Source organism: Esox lucius, chromosome 23, assembly GCF_011004845.1.
Source record: "Esox lucius isolate fEsoLuc1 chromosome 23, fEsoLuc1.pri, whole genome shotgun sequence".
NCBI classification, from domain to species: domain Eukaryota; kingdom Metazoa; phylum Chordata; class Actinopteri; order Esociformes; family Esocidae; genus Esox; species Esox lucius.
Genome location: NC_047591.1, coordinates 16,280,987 through 16,302,101, shown reverse-complemented (window position 1 = coordinate 16,302,101; position 21,115 = coordinate 16,280,987). Strand labels below are relative to the sequence as shown.

The 21,115-nt window shown below is 41.0% G+C and overlaps 1 protein-coding gene across 2 annotated transcripts in view; it reads left to right on the top strand.

Annotated features, from left to right (window-relative positions):
- LOC105020378 (voltage-dependent calcium channel subunit alpha-2/delta-1) overlaps positions 1-21,115 on the top strand; it is a 101,986-nt gene that overhangs the window by 35,617 nt on the left and 45,254 nt on the right. For both annotated transcript variants that reach the window (XM_010887361.4, XM_010887362.3), the window contains exons 4-6: positions 7,889-7,948; positions 11,616-11,651; positions 13,580-13,712. In XM_010887361.4, the coding sequence (XP_010885663.1) occupies positions 7,889-7,948; positions 11,616-11,651; positions 13,580-13,712 (229 nt within the window). The remainder of the gene's footprint in view (positions 1-7,888; positions 7,949-11,615; positions 11,652-13,579; positions 13,713-21,115) is intronic.

The window sequence follows — 21,115 nt, the reverse complement described above, 5'->3', positions numbered from 1 at the left end:
TTACATTTATTACATTCTCCTGCCTAAACATGCATGCTGAAGAAAAGGGAATAAGGAGCTGTGTTTCACTGTTACTACGGCACTTCAGCCTTTTCAACTATGGATGGATCCTAGAAAGACAGATGAGCCACACACGCTCGCACACACGGTTATTCCCAACAACTTGTTACTTTTTCTTCTCTCTTCTTTTTGTGTCTTTCGAGTGATGTCTTCCCAGCCGCCATCTCTCGTCGATATCTCGGGCACGGACACCTTTCATGAAGACAAACATTCACAAATACACACACACACACACACCTGGAACCCAATTGCTTCAGACATTCAGCCCCTTGGCTCAGTGTCAGCTATTAATGTGAACTCCCTCTGGCTGTGTATAACAGTGCTTTGGGGCTGGGGGACCTGGTTATCTTGAGGTGGGAGATAGACGCTTTATGTTATGCTATGTGCATCCTGGTGACAAAATGGCTCTGTTAGTCGGTTCTCATGGCCAAGGTATGTTTTTAACTGAACTCAGGCTTGGGACTGGTTCTGAAGAAAACTTTCCTCATAAAAGCAATGCAACCTAAACAGATTTCACGCATTAGTGACACTTACAGCTCTTGTCCAGATGTTATTAATAATATACAGTATATTAATTAATGTCATAATGTAGTCACCTGTCAACTCCATTACACACAAGATACTTTGACTTCAACCAGCAGTATTTACCATCATTTTTTTTTTTTTATAATGACTGTACATAAAATACATAATAAAAAACACATGTTCAATGTGTTAGCACAAGCTAGATATGTTATGTATTCTCTGTATTGTCGTAATAAGATAATTTTTTGTCTATTGCGCAACCTACACAAATATCTATTTTCAGTTGGACTAAGGGGGCCTGCACAAAGCTCCAAACTACACACACAATTCATCGAAAGCACAATCTTAAATATGAGATATTACTGCCGAATGTTCCAAACTGGAAAGGAAAGGCTGGCAGATCTCATCAAATTTGATTAGATTGTCACTCAGCTGGATCAAATTCTGTCAAATGGTGAGACTGTGTTTGCCAGTTCACTGAGGCGTAGTTCAGTTGTTGGTTCATTCCAAAATATCCAGATAGATCTGTATTTCCAAAATGACACAGTATGCTACTGGCATTTTTTGATGATATATAGAGACACCGAGAATGACACCAAGATGAGATAGAGACAGAGAATGAGAACGGTACAGAGAGAGTGAGTGGGATATATAGAGAGGATTGAAATGAGAGCAGACAATTGTTGGAAATGTCAAACAGAGATTGAATAATGTAAATGCGTCACAGGTTGTTAGGATCATGTTGACCGTGGCTGTCTCTTACAGCATCACCCTATTGGTTTTGCTAGTGCATTTAATTGGGACCTCTTTTATATTCAACACATTTGACAATCCACTGTCTTGCCTGGGTTAACCAGAAGGAAGGTTTGACTGCCTATTAAATTTGAGTCAATCCATGTCCCACTCTGTTTTCCCTAATATGGAACATGGTGCAATGTCTTGCAAACAAATTAAAGAGAGCGAATTATGGTTTCTTTCAGTGGGAGAGACAGTAAATACTTAACTACTACAACATTGCGGAAACTGTTAAATATGAGTTTGATTGATCAATTTGTGTGTATGTATGTACGCTATCTGTGTATATGTGGGTGTGTTTGTGTGTGCGCGCATGTGTGTGTTTGTGTGTGTATGTGTTTTGTCTCAACCCGACAGGGACTCATTTACCAGCTCTCATTTGCCACTTCTTGGTCCCTTTGTCAGAGAAGCTGTTGTTCTCTCTCCCTCTTTCTCCTTCTCAATCTTTTTGTTTTCTCTCTATCTTGCTCTTTCTTTCTCTTTAATAATTATCTTTCTCTAACTCCATCTCTTACTTTGTTACTCTTTTTTCTGATTCATTCTATGTTCTGTTTCACACTGCACCAACATCTGTTCTGTTTTTGTGAAATTATGTGATGACTGTTTTGCACATTTTAAAATTGTTTTTTATTACTGTGCAAATGTGTACTGTGTGTCATGATGGTTGTTCATAAAACTTTCTGGAGTAAGAAATTGTAGTTTAAACCTAAGCAAATTGTACACAACTGTAAATTACTGTTATCTGTCTGAGGAGATAAAGTTGAGCTATTATGGGATTAATTTAGCAGGAGAGCAAAAAAAGGAGGTTAAGTAAGAGTTTCTCTATTTTACAACTTGATGTCAGATGTACTCCTTTAGTCATTTGTCTTTAAACAGCCATTGTAAACTTCAGTTAACTTTAACCACAGCTAGTAAAACTAAATATATCACCTGAAATCCACTTCATATTTACAAACATATTTCATGAAGCCCTTTGTATGTCTACAGTTTTCACAAAGTGCTTATACTGACACCCAATCTTAAATCATAAAACTCTAACAGTAAGTTGTTGAAACACAGTGGCTAGGAAAAACTCCAGGCTCTGAAAAGTGTTCTTTTGACTGTGCTGGGTGAAGATAAACAGTCAATTATTTTATATTCCTTCTCCCTTACTGAGGTTTTCAGTGTTGCAAGCCTAAAAAGCAACATGCGCCATTATCAGAATGCTAACAACATTAGCATAAGTACTTCGGATTTTGTTTGGATGCTGTAGTTCAAACAGCCCTTCAGTCATTGTATTTTCCGACCCATGTCCACTGGCAAGAAAATGAAACATAATTGGATCGAAGCCCATAAGGAATACACAATAATATACCGTATAATACGTTTGGGCTAACTTCTCAAGCCCCTCTGTGAAAGATCACAAGTGGGTCTTCTGATGCTTAGTTTCCGCCCATTAAATTGGGTCATTTACTTCTGAAATTTGATTTGATTCCTGGCAATCATCAATATTACCAATATAAGAACGGCAGGCTGCCTGGTGGCTGGAGTAAGTTGTAGGAACAGGCCGAACAAGTGTTGCTGCATCCAAACTTCCCATGTGTTACTGTCATCTCCGTGGTGATGTGTCGGTGAGGACCACTAGCTTGGCAGGCGAGCAAAGCAGCAGGAGGAGGTGGTGGGGGGAGGCGGTGTTGCCAGTCACAACAGCAGATGCTCATGTTTTCTCCGTTTCCCCGCCTGCTGCATCGGGAGACGACAAGGGGAGAGGTATGTTCCCTATCTAGGTGGGACCGATCCTCTATGCTTCTAATCGGGAGGCCAGGTAGCAGCGTTATAGGAGGCGGCTGTGGTTTTGGAACAGAGAGAGGAGAGAGGACCGTATGTAGTAAGAACAGGAGGAACAGAAGGTTGTGCTCTCATTTTTCATTCAAAAATATAATCTCAATGAATTTGTATGTCTATCTCTGTCTTTCCATTTCTTTCTCTCTGTCTCTCTTCCGTCTCCCTCCTGTGTCTCTTTCCATCTCTCTTTGAAACTCTCTTTGCACCTCTCTCTCTCTCTGTCTCTTTCTCTCTCTCAACGCTCTGTGATGAATGGTTGGGAAGATTAGACTGATGCTCTTGTGATGAATAACTTGGTTCATAATTTCTCCCCAAGGACAGGAGGCAGACTATGGCTACAAAATATGGATAAAAAATAAGGAATTCTAATATAATTGCCCAAAATGCAGTGAATTCAAGCTGAGTGACCATGCTCCTTTGAATGTCGGTGGATTGAGATTCTGGGGTTCAGTTAGGAACTAGGAAAGGAGATTCTGGGGTTCAGTTAGGAATGTAGATATTTGGGTTCAGTATAGGTGGAATTAAAACAGAAACTGGGATTCATATTAGGTGAAATTCAAAACATATACAGTATTTCATCCCCTGCTGATTTCCTTCGTTTGGCCACTGACAAAGAAATGATCAGTCTATAATTTTAATGGTAGGTTTATTTGAACAGTGAGAGACAGAATAACAACAAAAAAAAAAATCCAGGAAGACGCATGTCAGACGCATGTCAAAAATTTAATAATTTGATTTGCATTTTAATTCCACCTAAACTAAAATTAGGGTAAGCAGTTTGTTGATGTCAAAATTATGAACAGAGTGCTCTTTGGTGGTTATGGTATGGGCAGGTATAAGCTACAGACAGCAAAAACAATAGCATTTAATCCATGGCAGTTTGAATGCACAGATTCCATGATGAGCTCCAGAGGCCCATTGTTGTGTCATTCATCTACCACCATTACCTCATGTTTCAGCATGTTAATACACGACCCATGTCACAAGGGTCTGGACACTGAAAATATCTTCCATGGCCATTGTACTCACCTGACATCACCCATTGAGCATCTTCATGTTAAGATGTCCTGGATCAACATGTTCCAGTCTCCGACAATATCCACTAACTTCACGCAGCCATTTAGGAAGAATGGGAGAACATTCTACAGGCTACAGTCAATAGGCTGATGAACTCTATGTGAAGTAGATGTCGTCCTTCATGTGGGAAATGATGGTCACACCATATACCGACTGATTCTCCATGGACCTACCAATACAGATTTCCACATTTGTAGGAAAGGAAAACAGGGCAGGCTTTCGGACTTGGTGGGAAGGCCAGTGCGTTTGTTTGGCTTTGACTGGTTACAGTGCTTCAAGGTAGTTACGTTGAACAGTTCCTGTGTTCAGTTTAGAACTGTCGATATTTGCATTTTCGATGCATTAAAGATGAAAGGTATGATGTGTCTGTGGTAATAAGTTTGGCTAAAGACATTTAAGTCATCAGGAAATTGGTTGATTCTTTTAAGGCACGGTATCATCGTTCTAACGCTTTGTGACACACAGACTGAGCGATCTGGTTTCTTCTCTGTGGGATCATGTGCTAGACGGTTCTCATCAGTTCTCATCTCAATGCACATGCACATATCTCTCGCCCTTGCCCTCTCTCCTTCCCTTAAATTAGGATCCCTCGAGTCTTCATCTGTGGTTAAGACCTCCTCAGAATCATCCTCCTCTCCATGTTCATGTCCTTCTGTCTAAATCATGACTGAAGGGCTGGATATGGGTTTTAAAGGAGGTAGCTGTAGACTTGAAAAATTGTATGAGCAGAAGAGAGGGACACGTGGGGACGCAGAAATGTATATCCCATGGGATTTATTTGGTCAGTTCACACATTAAGTGACACAGTCAGGAACAGATTTTGTGTTTGGCGTTCCACCATTGACCGCCTGAGGCTCACACCTAGAGCATGCGTCGTCTTGTGTTCTCGCAGCCTACGTTGTGTACAATCTAGTCCTTTGTCTCGATGCATAGAGTACACCACCTAAATACATACCTCACCTTTGACCCCTTGGCCTCCTGTGACCCTGACAGCTGTCACTGAGACCCCCCCCCCTCCCCCACACCCCGCAAAGCAGGAATTTCGCATGGGAATGTTACAGGATGCTGCACGGAGACTTGAAACGGCAAATGCCTCAGGATGTGTGTGAGTGGTGGGTCGGCTCTGTGTCTTCCTGTGGCGTATTACTGACCGGCTTAGTTACACCAGTAATGATTAAAAAAAGGTTGTCAAAAACCTGATGTACTTGCAGCATTTTCCTCCAGCAAAGTTGCCGTTAGCTTTGTAGTGCTTTGACGATTCAAACACAGTGATGTCTTTCTCAGTATGCCTTTTTGCGCGACCAATTAGTCTTACATTTGATACTGGATTTGACACTGCAGAGACTGTGCTGTTTTGGACAGTACAGTTACGACACGCTGCATCTTTATTGCACTGTAACTGCACTGTGTGCCACACTGCAACCTTTTTTGTCGGGGAGCGTTGAGGCTTTTATACGGCCTGGTGACCGTGCTCGCATTACGCGTTAAGAGGAGCGGATATCTGGCGCTTCCATTGTTAACAGAATGCAAGTGTTGTCGTGCGCCGTTGCCTCAGCCTGCAGTAACATTGGGGCACAGAAAAAGAGGATGAGCTCAGTTAGTTTAGCATGGGGAGGCTCCAGGCCATGTGGTTTGTTGAGCCAAAGAATAGGGGACGCTTGGCTTGTGGATCCTAAATCTGCTGTGCAGCACTCAAACACATGGCTATTTTAAATGTTTTAAGTTCATAAGAGCACTCTAATGTAACCTAAAAGGGTTTACAAAGTGCATACAGTATAGTTAATGTTTCTCTCCCGTTTATCTGATTTAATAAACGATCATTCTTTTTGTCCCCGATTTTACCTTTGTTTAGTGAAAATAGCCTGTTTATCCATCTTTTTTTTTTCTTCATCTTATGGACTCCAATAACTCCTTTAGTTTAGTAGTAGCTAGTGGCAGGAATTTGATTCCATATTTCCCAGGAGAAATTACGGTTGCAGCAGGTTTCTAGACCAGGTTGAGATTAAAAGATATCCCCATTACAAACCCATTAAGCCAGTCATTAGGGACACCTCCAAGCCAAAGTAGTGAGTGTGTGTGTTTGTGTGCTGTGACACCCTCATCATCTTTTCACACCTCAGGGGTGTTGACTTAAAATGTGTTTGGTCTGATTTTCAGTCTAAAAGCACTTCCTATGTTGACAGTCTTACTGGTGGTTGTGGATGTAGAGCTGGTTGATTGAATTAGTCTTGACAAGGTGAGGGTTTGTTTGTGTTCATGTGCTGTAGATGCAGTATGGTGAAGGAGTCGTTTTTTTGTGTTTACCTAACATTCATACCGATGGCTTTCTCAATTCAATTTCAAATGTCTATAAAGGGCTTTATTGTTATGGGAAACATTGCCAAATCAATAAATAACAAGAATAATGTTAAATAACAGAATTAGTAACTTTACATATTCAATCCTTTGAAAAGGATAAAGGCACTTAAAATATTAGGCTGTTAGTTAAGTTACTTGCTGTAACATTGTGCAAATAGTTGAAGTATGAAATTAATACAGCTGAGTATTATCTTTGCAATGTTGTTTGCACTCCAAGTGTTCCATTTTCTCATGGCCAGGGGAAGCAAATCTTGCCGCTGTGATTGCATGAGTCTAGGTTTTTATTTCCACCGACAGTTCTGGGAAATTATCAATGAGATTAGCAGTGTTTGATTGTTCTTAGTGTCTCTCTATGATCTGTGGGTAATATGTGTTTCAGATGTGTTACTGCACCTGTCATAGGTTAGGAAGCACAGTTCATTTTCCAACTCATTTTGTGGGCAGTGTGCATATAACATAGTATGTCGCCTCCAGAGAGCCTGGTCTGCGCACTACAGCCGATACGTCCCGTGTAGGGGTACATAGTCAACCTATATTCTAGAACTAATATTTACAATATGAGGGTTTAATTTAGATGACCAAGAATTGTGTCACCTATACATTTTTGTAATAATGTAAACAGGTAAAAATGCACTTACAAAGTAATTTAGGACACTTTCACCACAGATACCAATGGTGATTCACTGCAATGTGAATGCAATGTCGCCCGCTGTGTATTGTAGACACTTTGGTGTACATAGGGGGTCAAATTAGGATTTCTGTTAATATTGACATAATTAGCTAGCCGGATAACTTTACTGATGTGGATTGAGAAGAGGGTGCAGTTTTTCTATTTCGTAACAGAAGCCGTGTGTGACTTCTTTTGACCAATAGAAATTGTTTTTTATGGTATCCAAAATAATTTCTTGTAAATCAATTCTGTAAACTGCGGTCTTCCCATTGTTACTCCATACATTTTATTGATATTACTTTTCAAACATTCTATTCTATGTACTACCCCTTTAATGTTATGTATGCCATAAGCACTGTACTCCCTTTTTAAGTGAAAATTCTGCAAACTCAACCCCAAAATAAAGTTGTTCAATTTATGGCCAAACCATAAATCGAAGAAGAAATGTACTTGATGATAATTTTTTGATGGAAGCTGATTAGGTATAGGTATATTTTTTTGCAATATGGAAACAATGGATAGTCCGTTGAAATCAAAGATCTTTTAAAATTCACCCTATAATTTTATTTGTATTTCCAGAAACTGGCATCGGCTGCAGAGGAATTTCAGATGCAGCATCATTGGAAGAATGACCTTGAAGTGAGTATTTTGTATTTATTCTGTATCTAAACCAATCCTTTCATTGGATAATTATTTTGTACTGAGCCGTCTGTCTCTGAAATTTATTATTAAGCCTCATCAGGAATTGTGATTGAGACAATTGTTTAAATCTAGCAAACATTCTTTGCCCAAGCCACATTGTTTATTTCCTACTCTGAATAGTGAAAGTCACTCTGTAGCCTAATTAAATATGATTAATATATATATATATATATAATATCCTTACTGCCTCTACATGCCTTCTAATATTAGCCACAATGCTCTTAACTGCCTACAATGATTTTTAAAATTAATCATATATGGAATTTATGATACACATACAATTCTCTGATTCTTGCATGTGGCCTTGATCCCAGGACATGGAAATGCTGTGTGTGTGTGTGTGTGTGTGTGTGTGTGTGTGGTTACCTATGTGTGTGGGATTAACTGTGAATGTGTAGTGTGTTTATCCACTTTATTCAGCCTTGCCACTTCTTTGAGGCTTGTGATGTGTGATTACATGGAGATGCATGGCTAGCTTTCATAATTATCCCTTGGCAAAGAGTCATTCATGTGAAAGGGGTACAGTGTTTTTGGGTGGTCACAAGCAATATTAGCACACGTGTTAGCTTTAACCAATTAAGGGACAAAACAATAAAATACTTCATTTTGTGCATTTTTGTGCATTTTTTCATGAATGCCTCAGGGGCATTAGTGATGTTACTGTCATTACGTAGTGTATTGTTGATTATATCTTTGTGCATATTGGATGATTACGGATTGAAATGCAGACAGGAAAAGGATGTGGGAGCTATTTCACATAATGAAGTATTAAGTCAGCCATTTCACATACTGTATTCCAACACTCAGACAAGCTGAACACATTCTTTAAAAGATTTTTGGAAAACAACACTGATCTTCTTTTCAGAGCTCCCACTGTTAATATAACGAATTACTTATTACTGCCAAAGAATTGTAGTGAATTACATTACTAGTTACAGTTTGTTAACAATGCATTACACCCAAAAGTGTTGCAATTCCTCTATTAGGAAGGTGACTAGGCCAAAATGTCAGCTGTGATCGAAACAAGAGTGTATATTTTATCCTTCTAACTTGTATAAGTTTACCCACTTCTGGGCTCTCTATTGCCTTTCATTAGTATTTTTCTTCTAGGCTTCATTGTTGTTTGGATGAAGTCAATTCAAAATTAGAAGAAATGGTCCATGGTTTTCTGTATTCTGACATTTTTAATCTCCCTCACTGTAAAACATAATTTACTTAAATCTGGAATCAGGTTCAGTCTAGATTTGAACTGAAAACAATTGCTAAAGCGTTGCTATGGAAAAGTGAATGGAAATTGTTTGTTGGACTCTGTCACCTAGTAAATAAGTCAGTACTTAGACAATACTTGTAATTTTTGTAAAACACACCAATTGATGATTTTGTATTTAAGATGACAAAAAAGATATTCCTCTCCAATGGGCCTAAACATGCTCCAATAGGCTCTGTGCACAAGCGTATGGATGAACTTCCGCTTTAGCCAGAGGTCGGCATATCATTTTCCGGTTTACTTAAGGCGATAAGCAGCGTCGCCCAAAATTTCAGTTTTTATTAGATGTCTCCAAGACCTGCCTAAAATAAGCATTAGTGATGTCCATCGAATTGTTGATGCCTGGTCCCCTGCTCCAACAAGCAAGCGGAACAAGGGATTCAAACTCTACGTATTGAGCTATCTGCACAACTATGAGGGTAAGTAGTTTACTGTGGTGTGCCGGCCGGCTATCGGCTAAGCTAGTTAGCGACGTGTTCCTTTTTAGTGTAGTAATAGGCAGGACAATAGAACGCATAAAAATTCCCCCTAGCCTCAAAAACGGCAAAAAAACGCTGGCTGAGCAATTGAATTGAAATTAACCTTCGTTCAGCCTCTTCAACCTGAATGAAGCTTAAAATTCCATAGCTTCAAAAAAGCACCAAAACAGGTCTTCTTATTTTACTGCTGTAACCTCATTTCACAACCAAACTGAAAAATAACAACTTAGGAAGTAAACATCTGGTCCTATATGGTATTAATTGCGCTTAAACCTGCGTTACGTGGAAGTATATAAAAAATCGCCTTTTCTGACTATTTCTAGTCTAGCGTTTGAAGTCATTGAATGGCGCAAGCCATATTTTATTAAAAAGAGGACATTCTCCTGATTAAAATGATGCCCCACTTGTACCTTGAAACTTAAATAAGTCACGTACATTATTTTTCTTTTTTTCCCGTACCACAGCATCACTCATCTTGTTGTGAGTTTAGGTGTTTACTAATGCGGATGAGTATTAGTAAGTAAACCGGAAACTGCAATACCGACTTCTAGACAAAAGCGGAAGTTCCTCACTACGCTGGTGCACAGAGTCTATAGTATACGTCACCAATAGTTGTTTTTGCCATTAAAGCTTCAAGGAACATATGACTATTCTGTATGTAGAGTTTTTGCATTGTAATATAAGAAAATGTCAGCAGTAAACTGTATATGCATTAATGGTGGAATGACAGTGTTTCACAACATTTATTCTCCAGGAAGGATTTTTGATGCATAAAAAAGCACATCATTAAATGCAGAATTGCTATAGGTCAACCGATTCCAGAGTGGCTCTTTCACCTCCATCAGCACCATTAATAGACTTCTCAAGCCTAGAGATGAATAATGGCAGACGTGGGCGGGTGAAATCCCAGTCTTTTTCTGGTTGCTAATATTGGTACATTCAATTGAGAAACCAAGCATTGAATAGTGTAGGGGGTCATTGTGTCGCCTAATCCATTTTTTTATTATTTTAAATATCAAACAAATATGTTTTTACAGCTTTTGCTAGCTGTCCGTAGGAGGTGAGGAAAGCACTGCGGTTTTAAGGGTAATATGAACAGACTTCCTCATGACTCTTTGTCAGGTCGTCTTTTTTTAGTGATGCACCTTGTGCGGTCTCGCAGTTGGGTTGCCGTATGTACCAGCCGTACATGTACGTGTGAGAGATCGAGTTGATCGAAAGATGGTGTGTGTGTGTGTGTGTGTGGGCCGCAGTCAGATGTGTCTATGTCATCATTCACACTTATTTAATTGCTAATGGCATGGCGCTAATTATCAAGCCTCACACCACCAACAGCTATCATAGGTTGAGGGCTGGCATGTGTTTTACAGTTTTAGCCCTGTTTTGCAGTGCCACGTATGACAGGCAGGGGGAGCTAATCAGTGAACTGGATCCATGTCCCCCAAAGCGTCCATATGTCAGTGGCTGAGCTGGCTGTACTAGCTCGTTAGCATCCTGCTGCCTCGTACTCAGATATTAGAATTGTGGCTAGGGGTTGATTGAGGGTTGGCTACAATACTGCTGAAGTATTTTTCATCAATTAGTAATGTGCACATATTAGGGAAATACATTTACACATACGAGACAAACACATGCATGAGTGAAAAAATACTTTTAGTCCTATACATATCAACATATAAATATTTTTAAATTATTCAAACCGTTTCAACACAGCTATAACACTTTCTTAAAAGCTTTAAAATGTCAATTGATTTCAACCCAAACCAAGACATTACAATGTTTTTAGGTGGAATACACTTGTGTTCATGTCAGTCTCTTTCTCTCTCCTCTTTTCTTCCCTGCTGCTCTTTCTCCAAAGCCGGAAGACATTCATTATTACTATGCCAAAGAAAACGTGAGTATATGTCTGATGTTCTTCCTCCATATCTTACGGTTTTTGAAGAGTCTTCATCTCAGTAACAGCAAAATGTGTGTTAAAATCCTACCTGAATCATAGCCATGGTTACTCAGCTATTTGTAAAACATATATAAATATGAAAGATTCCCCACAGAGCTCCTGGCTTTAGAGCACCAAACATATGTTGGAATCAGATTAGCTTGTGTATGTATGTTTCTGTGTGTGTGTTTTTCCACATTTTCCCCCACAAAGATTATGAGCACTGACACTTGGGCCCCAACAAGAAACAAGGCTATTTCTGGTTTAGGGGTTAGATTTGAGGTGACTTTAAAGTTTAGGCATACATGTAAATGTATCATGGTTAAGGTTTGATTATGGCCTGTGACCCACTCAAGTTGGAAGTATTGTTGGCACTTAAACGTTCCGGAGGAGATCACGTTCCCTCTGGGCAGCAGCCGTGATTGAGCTCACGTGCCAGGACACAATGAGACAAGGCAGCCCTGTTCATCCTCCGCTGGGACCACCCATGCCGGGGCCCTTGGCACAGTCAGTGTGCCACAGTCAGGATTCAGACAGGTGGTACTGTGACTGGGACTACCGCCACAGACATGTTTCAGTAAATAAATAAGTGCGGGTTTTATTCCGACGCACATTACTAAACAAATACTCCTTCGCCTCATGTCACATTTGATACTGCCGATCTGTTTTATTGACATTTGTAGAGGACAATAATCCAAGTTTGGATACATCAGGTGTCCACACAGGACTAGAAGCTGTGGTTCTGCACATGCTGGAGAACTGCATGGCTGACCCTGCTGTTTGATGAACTAAAGGGAGGGTCCTGCAAGCTTCCCCTGACCTCTACTATAGTTTGGGCCCAGCGTTGGAGAGAAATTAGGGACATGTCCATGGGAGTTTCTTAATATACAGGGCACATACAAAAACAATCCAACTGTCAGTTAAATGGCATTTTAGTCTGCAAGGCGCCAGACACGCCTTGGTCAGTATCTCTTTGTGTGGTTACGTGTTGAATGTATTTGATGAAGCTTTTAAATTCAGTATTTCTCACAAAGTGCTTATACAGATACCCAGCCTGAAACCCCAAAGGACAAGCCAACACTGAAAGACTAGTGCATGCTTTTATCACTAGATGGCTTCGCTATTGCATTTCCCTCTTGTCAAATAAACATTGGCAAACTGCCATCTATTCACAATGCAGCAGCAGTTCTAGCTAAGACCCAAAGTAGAGAATCCATAACCCCTATTTAGCTGTACCTGCATTGGCTACCTGTTAGTTTAACAAATTATTATTACGTTGCTTTATTGATTATTAAAGTACTTCAAAGCATTTCATGGCCTTGCACATCTGAGTCTGGCTTACCACCGATTCATAGGCTAATATTTTGTCCCAGGTTGTAGGTCCCAGTCCCACCTGCGGATCATGGTGCTGCGGTCAGTGCTGTCCATGATAGTTTTGGGTTTGATTGCAGGTGTGTAGATGTGCACGCACAGAAAAACGGCATTGAAAGGATGCTAACGTAGATGGTTTACAGACACATAATGTCAGCTAATATACAGTAGATGGCTTACAGATAGGTAATGTCTGCTAATATAGATGGTTTACAGATAGATAATATCTGCTAATATAGATGGTTTACGGACAGATAATGTCTGGTAATGTACAGTAGATGGTTTACAGAGAAATAATGTCTGCTAATATAGAGGATTTACAGATAGATAATGCTGGCTAATATAGATGTTTTACAGATAGCTGATGTCTGTTTGATCATGCCTGATTTAACTCCTACAAAGAAAAAAACACTGTGGCCCAATCCAGACCCCCACCCCCCACCCCCACTCGACCTTACTAAGCCCTCTAATTTGTGTGACTAGTTTCTTATTCCCTTTGTGATTTTCTCCTGTAGCTGGACCTAAATTATACAGACAAGAGGAAAGCAAACCGTCTCTATCCGGAGTTTAAGGAAGACGAACAATTTAGACGACTCATCTCCTACAACACCACGGCAGTGCACATACCTACGGACATATATGAGGGCTGTGAGTACACGTGTGAAAGATTTAAAGAAAATATACCCAAGAAAGATAGTTGCACGATGTGATGGCCTGGGGCTATTTTTTGCTTGCTTCCGTAGCATCTTTGTAGTTACATTACTAGTTATGGTTTATTAAAAATGCGTTACACCCAAAAGTGTTGCAATTCCTTTTTTAATGTCACGGTGACTAGGCCAAAATGTCAGCTGTGATCGAAACAAGAGTGTATCATTTATCCTGATAACTTGTATAGGTATAACTTGTATAGGTTTAGGCTCAATGGGCCTAAACATGCTCCAATAGTATATTCAATGAGGTTTCTCTGAATTTTAGTAGTATGCAGTCTATGTAACCCTCCCAGCCCAACCAATGGGCATCAGACCTAGCATGATAATCACACCACTCACCAGCTGCTTCTGGTTCTTCCACCCACACCAGCTAATGCTCTTGAACCCATGGGCAAATCACACTGAATGTCAATGAAGCGGCTGGGGTGACAAGCTCGTCTAGCTACTTCCCGTTTCCCTTGTCTTCTTCTAGTCTGAATCTTGTTCTGCCGTAATTTTTTTATGTTTGTCGGCCCTGGCCTGACCACTTCAAATGCTAAGTTAATGGTTTTTGTATGCGTTTTACAGCTTGTTTCTGGCCTCAGCAAGACAAAGACATTGGTATCGGTCTCTATGGTTTCCAATGGTTTGTTGGTGAGCAACATACCTATTCAGAAAGGTGTTGATTACATGTGCATTAGTAGGTCTATTGGTTCTAAGATACAGTAGCCGTGTGAAAGTTTGGCCAACATTTGGTGTTGGTTTTGAGCTTTCAGTTAGCTAGCTGTATTATGTTGTAGAATATGTAGAGCATTTGGATGTGAGCTAGCATTAGGTTGCTTCTGTATTGTTTTCAGCTGTTGTTTTCTGTCTCATATTATTGGTAGGAATTTACATTTACATTACGCATTTACACAGCATTTACATTATAGCATTCCCAAAACACTGACACACACACAAACACACACACACACACACACAGACACACACACACACACACATAATTAAATACACAGACACACACATACTGTTCACAAACGTACACACGCACGCACACCACACACGTACACGAACAGGGAACAGTGTGATCTGTCAGAAACAGTTCCCAAGCCAAGGCTATTTGTGGAGGCTTTATTTAGAGCAGAGTGGATGTGAGAACACTCATTGATCAAGACACAGTTTTGCTTCCAACAGGGTTTTTGGGTCATGGTGTGAAAATGAAGAGGAGGTGCAATTGCACCAATGACGACTGGTGATTGTGACGGCCATGGTAGGTGGTGAGCGGGTATGTCGAGGAGGTGGGATCGGTTGTTTGTGTGTTTGTTTCTCTTTGTGTGGATTAGTTGTGACAGCTAATTAAACATCACCTGCTCTGGGTTTCCAACAATGCATCACAAATTAACTTAGTTGTCAGGTGTTTATATCCCCCCTGTAAAACATCTATGAATTATGTTGTCATCTAAGGGGCCCAAGCAGGAGCATGAGAAAGCCAAGGCTTTACTATCAGCCATTTAAAACCTCAGCGAAACAACCACTTCAGCCTTTATCTTACAACCATTTCAAACTTCAGCTAACAACCACTTCAACCTTCATCTTAGTCATTTCCAACCTCAGCTAACAACCACTTCAACCTTCATCTTACAGTTATTTCAAACCTCAGCTAACAACCACTTCAGACTTTATCTTACAAACCCAATTCCAAAAAAGTTGGGACACTGTACAATTGTGAATAAAAACAGAATGCAATGATGTGGATGTTTCAAATTTTAATATTTTATTCAGAATACAACATAGATGACATATCAAATGTTTAAACTGAGAAAATGTATAAGTTGTTTTTAAATATCATGGCATCAACATCTCAAAAAATTTGGGACAAGGCCATGTTTGCAACTGTGTGGCAACCCCTCTTCTTTTTATAACAGACTGCAAACGTCTGGGGCTCAAGTTTATGAATAGGAATGTTGTCCCATTCTTGTCTAATACAGGCTTCTAGTTGCTCAACTTAGGTCTTCTTTGTCGCACCTTCCTCTTTATGATGCGCCAAATGTTTTCTATGGGTGAAAGATCTGGACGGCCATTTCAGTACCCGGATCCTTCTTCTATGCAGCCATGACATTGTAATTGATGCTGTATGTGGTCTGGCATTGTCATGTAGGAAAATGCAAGGTCTTCCCCAAAAGAGACGACGTCTGGATGGGAGCATATGTTGTTCTAGAACTTGGATATAACTGTCAGCATTGATGGTGCCTTTCCAGATGGGTAGGCTGCCCATGCCACACGCACTAATGCAACCCCATACCATCAGAGATACAGGCTTCTGAACTGAGTACTGATAACAACTTGGGTTGTCCTTGTCCTCTTTAGTCCGGATGACATGGTGTCCCAGTTTTCCAAAATGAACTTCAAATTTTGATTTGTCTGACCACAGAACACTTTTCCACTTTGCCACAGTCCATTTTAAATGATCCTTGGCCCAGAGAAAACGCCTGCGCTTCTGGATCCTGTTTAGATACGGCTTCTTTTTTGACCTATAGAGTTTTAGCTGGCAACGGCGAATGGCACGATGGATTGTTTTCACTGACAATGTTTTCTGGAAGTATTCCTGAGCCCATGTTGTGATTTCCATTACAGTATCATTCCTGTATGTGATGCAGTCCCGTCTGAGGGCCCGAAGATCACGGGCATCCAGTATGGTTTTCCGGCCTTGATCCTTACGCACAGAGATCGTTCCAGATTCTCTGAATCTTTGGATGATATTATGCACTGTAGATGATGATAACTTCAATCTCTTTGCAATTTTTCTCTGAGAAACTCCTTTCTGATATTGCTCCACTATTTTTCGCCGCAGCATTGGGGGAATTGGTGATCCTCTGCCCGTCTTGACTTCTGAGAGATACTGCCACTCTGAGAGGCTCTTTTTATACTCAATCATGTTGCCAATTGACATAATAAGTTGCAAATTGGTCCTCCAGCTGTTCCTTATCTGTACATTTAACTTTTTCTTATTGCTACCTGTCCCAACTTTTTTGGAATGTGTAGCTCTCATGAAATCCAAAATGAGCCAATATTTGGCATGACATTACAAAATGTCTCACTTTCAACATTCAATATGTTATCTATATTTTATTGTGAATTAAATATAAGTTTATGAGATTTGTAAATTATTCCATTCCTTTTTTACTTGGGTAATCGGGTTTGTACAACATTTTCAAACTTCAGCGAACAACCACTTCAACCTTGATCTTACAACCATTTCAAACTTCAGCTAACAACCACTTCAACCTTCATCTTACAGTTATTTCAAACCTCAGCTAACAACCACTTCAACCTTTATCTTACAGTAATTTCAAACTTCAGCTAACAACAAACTTCAGCTAACAGCCACTTCAACCTTTATCTTACAACCATTTCAAACTTCATCTAACAACAACTTCAACCTTCATCTTACAGTTATTTCAAGCCTCAGCTAACAACCACTTCAACCTTTATCTTACCATCATTTCAAACTTCAGCTAACAGCCTCTTCAGCCTTCATCTTACAACCATTACAAACCAACACTAACGAAAGATTTATGGATGAACAATCTGCATGTCATTCAGACAAGACATGACTTGGTTCAGTTCACACAGTAATCTTTGGTGCGTTGTGGTTAGTGACGTGTTTGTAAGGCCCAGTTTGTTGATGTGGTTCTATGCCCTCAGTAATGTGTGTGTGTGTGTGTGTGGGTGTATGGCGTGTGGTTATCTGCTTTGTCAAGGCACAGCAGCTGTTTTCTATTGTGCTGCTGTGAATGAATTAAATAGGGAATGTACTGTATGGCTGGGTGATCCTGCAAGGAATTGGCCAGATAGAGAGGCTCTCAATGTCCCTATACAGTACACATCCGCAGGGCCCTGGGCCTCTTAGCATGGACTGACCAGTCAACACAGGATACTGTGCACGTGTACACACACGCACTCTCTATGCATACACGCAAGAATACTTGCATGTATACAAACTTACTGTACGCACGGCTACGCACGGAGACACACCGAGAGAAACGGCCATTGGTTGCGAAGTAGGAACATTTAGGAAGAGTGTAAATGTGGCCGGTGGAAATTTCTACTCACCCCAAAGAACATTTTATTAATTAGTGCCAACAGTATTTCCCAAAACGACAGGATTGAACATTTGAGTGTTTTACTGGGGTGAAGTATGACTGGAAAGCATTGTACTATATATTGGACAAAACAGATGTTCTGCCTGAATGACTACAGACCTGTGACACTCACCTTGGTCAATGTGAAAAAATGTCAGCATCTAGTCCGCTCCCATCTCTAAACTATCCTGGATTCCTCCCTTGACCCAATGCAGTTTGCCTAAATTGTCAAAATGGGCCTCAACTACGTCCTCCAACACATGTAAGACCCAAAGACACATGCAAGGATATCGTTTGTGGACTTCATCTCTTTGTTCAACACCATCATCCAGGGTTACCACAGTACTAACCCTCCCAGCTGAATGCGTGTGGATCCATCTGACAGAGTGATCAGCTGTGAGTTTGGCAGAATCTTTGAAATTCCTAGGGCTGATTATGTCCCACAACCACCACCCAAGTGAAAGGACAGAATCTCTGTGATCAAGAAGGCACATCAGTAGTTCACCCACTTGAGGCCACAACAAAATAATAATTCTTGACCTGGCTTTAGTAATCAATTGTAGATTACCTCCTCATCATTGTATGCTCTGGAGAGGTTTGTTGGTTGCCACCTACCCTCCTCTAGTGGAGTATGTGTGATGTGAAGAGCCTGGCTGAGCCAACCCACCCCACCATCCAGGTTCCAAACCTTGTACTACGGCAGGCGGAGGTCAGGGGGCAGGCGGAGGTCAGGGGGCAGGCAGAGGTCACGTTAACCTGTGTACCCTGTAGCCCTCGGCAACCGGCTACCTGTCCAACAGAGACTAACTAGACTCAACACGAGTCACCGCTATTTAACCTAAATAGAGTATCCTCTCATCTCCCTGCATGTACACGTTTTAGTCATGTTGCTGATGCCCTTATCCAGAGCATCTTATGGTAGTAAGTGCATACATTTCCCAACAGGCCCCCCTGTGGGAATCGAACCAACAACCCTCTGATGTTGCAAGCACCATGCTCTACCAAAATATATATTCATACACAGCGCCGGAAAAAAGACCACCGCACCTTTTTCTTTCCTTTCCAAAAAAGTCGAAAAGGAAGGTTTTGAGTGGGGAACAGAAGGGTTCAAATTAAGAAACCGCTGCAAATTGAACACTTCTGTTCCTCACTCAGAACTTTCCTTTTCGACTTTTTTGGTCTGTGGTCCAGTATAGAATCCTGGATATTGTGGCAGTAACGATGAGCATATAGCTCTGTCGTCTGTCTGTACAGAAATGTCGGACGTTATCATGCACAGCACAGAGGATAGACAAGTGCCGCTTGATGTTTTTATGAACAAGAATGAGCAATGATGAAGAGGGCTGGATGGGGAGGAGGGTGTGGGACGTGCACGGAGGGGGGATGATTCATCCCTCTCTTTCGCCTAGTTCTCGTCATTCTCTCTTTCTCACTCTTTCTCCGTGTGTTTACACTTTCCTACTTTCTCTCTCCCTCTCCATTTCCCCCTCCATTTTCTAGTTCTCTCACTCCAGATAGGCTAATGGGGTGATGTAGTGACACACCCTGGAGTCGCAGCCCATCTGTCCCTTCCTCTTCTCGTCCGATTGTTTATGGTGGCCAGCTTCGGCATTAGTCATCCCTCCGTCCCTGCCTCTCTCTGGGGACGAGCTGCCACATCAATGCCACTTAGGCTGGCCGGGCGCTGTCAGTGTTGTCATGGTGACGTGTGTGGGTGTGTGGGTGTGGGCGCCAGAGCGGGCTGGGCGTTGGATTGTCATGTGGTTAGAAGGGGCGGTAAGTTGATTACGGGACATTGTCTATAGACCAGGTGAGGAATTCTTCCTTCATGGTTTAATGAAAGTGGGGTGTCTCTCCTCTTTAAATCTGGCTCTCCCTTTCTAACGTTTTCTGTTTTTCTCATTTCTATTTTTACCTGTCTCTCCCTCTCTCCCTCCTCTCACTCATGTCTGCTTTTTTTTGGTTACTCTTCAATGACTCCCTCCCTTCTGTCTCTCTTCTTATCCATCTATGTTCTCTGTCCCCATACTTCCGCTTTTTCTTCCGTTCCTCCCACCCTGCCTCCGTCTCCATTCTCTCCAGTTCATTTTATTATTAGGTGGGTGTCGTGTGTCACTTCTCCGGAGTGGGGTCTGCAGATTGGAGCTTTTCTCCCTGCTGATTTGCTGTGTAGAATAGGGACTCGTTGTGTGTCTATTTACAGATAGTGTGTGTGTGTAAGTATGTGCGTTTGCATCATTGGCACGTTGAGTATGAGTGGAGACGAGGGTTGGAGCATTGGAGCCTTGTTGGGGATATGTGACTCTCCAGATGCCTGTTTACATCAACCCTGTCTGTGTCATCTGTCAACTCTGTACGAACACTGGCCCAGACTAGAAGACCCTTTTAGGGAGTGTGTGTGTGTTTATTATGGATAAATATGTAGATATATGAAAAGAAAAGCGTGCTTTGTGCCTGTGATCTGTGTGTGGCAAAGTCTTTTTCCCTGTGGCCAAACAGTAAATTGATATTTTTCTTGCGGTTGCTCTGTTAAGTATATGTATAAGTATATGAAAACCTACATTCTCTGTGTTCTGTACAGTAAAGGAGCATAAGTACCAAACTGTCCAGACCATAGTCCTGTTTACATACAGGTTACGGCTACATTTATGTCCTATGTATCAGTGTGGAGACCAAACAACCAAACCACTACGATAAATGCGATAGGATTAAAATCTTTTTTTGAAAGGTCAGTGGATCCTGGTCAGTGGAATCCTGGTCAGTGGGCCCTGGTCAGTGGAACACTGTCTTTCAGTAAGTGTCTGTGTGTGAACGATTAAGTATATTTGTGTCCAACAGAGAACCAACATCTATTACACATCTAATAGCTAAAGGAAACCACTGCCGCCTGCTTTCCATTTCTTACAATCAGACAATAAGACAGAGAGGAAGGCGGAAAATTATGTTGATGTTGTAAGATGGCCTTTATGGGCATACATACCTGTTCAGGACATGCACAGAAAGCACAGACTGAATGTTTTTGACTCGATAGGTGACCCATTCTATGAAGGACATTGTACCATACTTTATAAAACCCTTGGTAATGCTCTATAACACACTTACAGATAAATTGTAAGAGTTTATAAAACTCAATATTCTGTTTAACATTAATGTAAGATGTAATGACTTCACAGACAATGCCCCTATAAGACCCCTGTAATAGCTTCGGGGCATTGTAAAG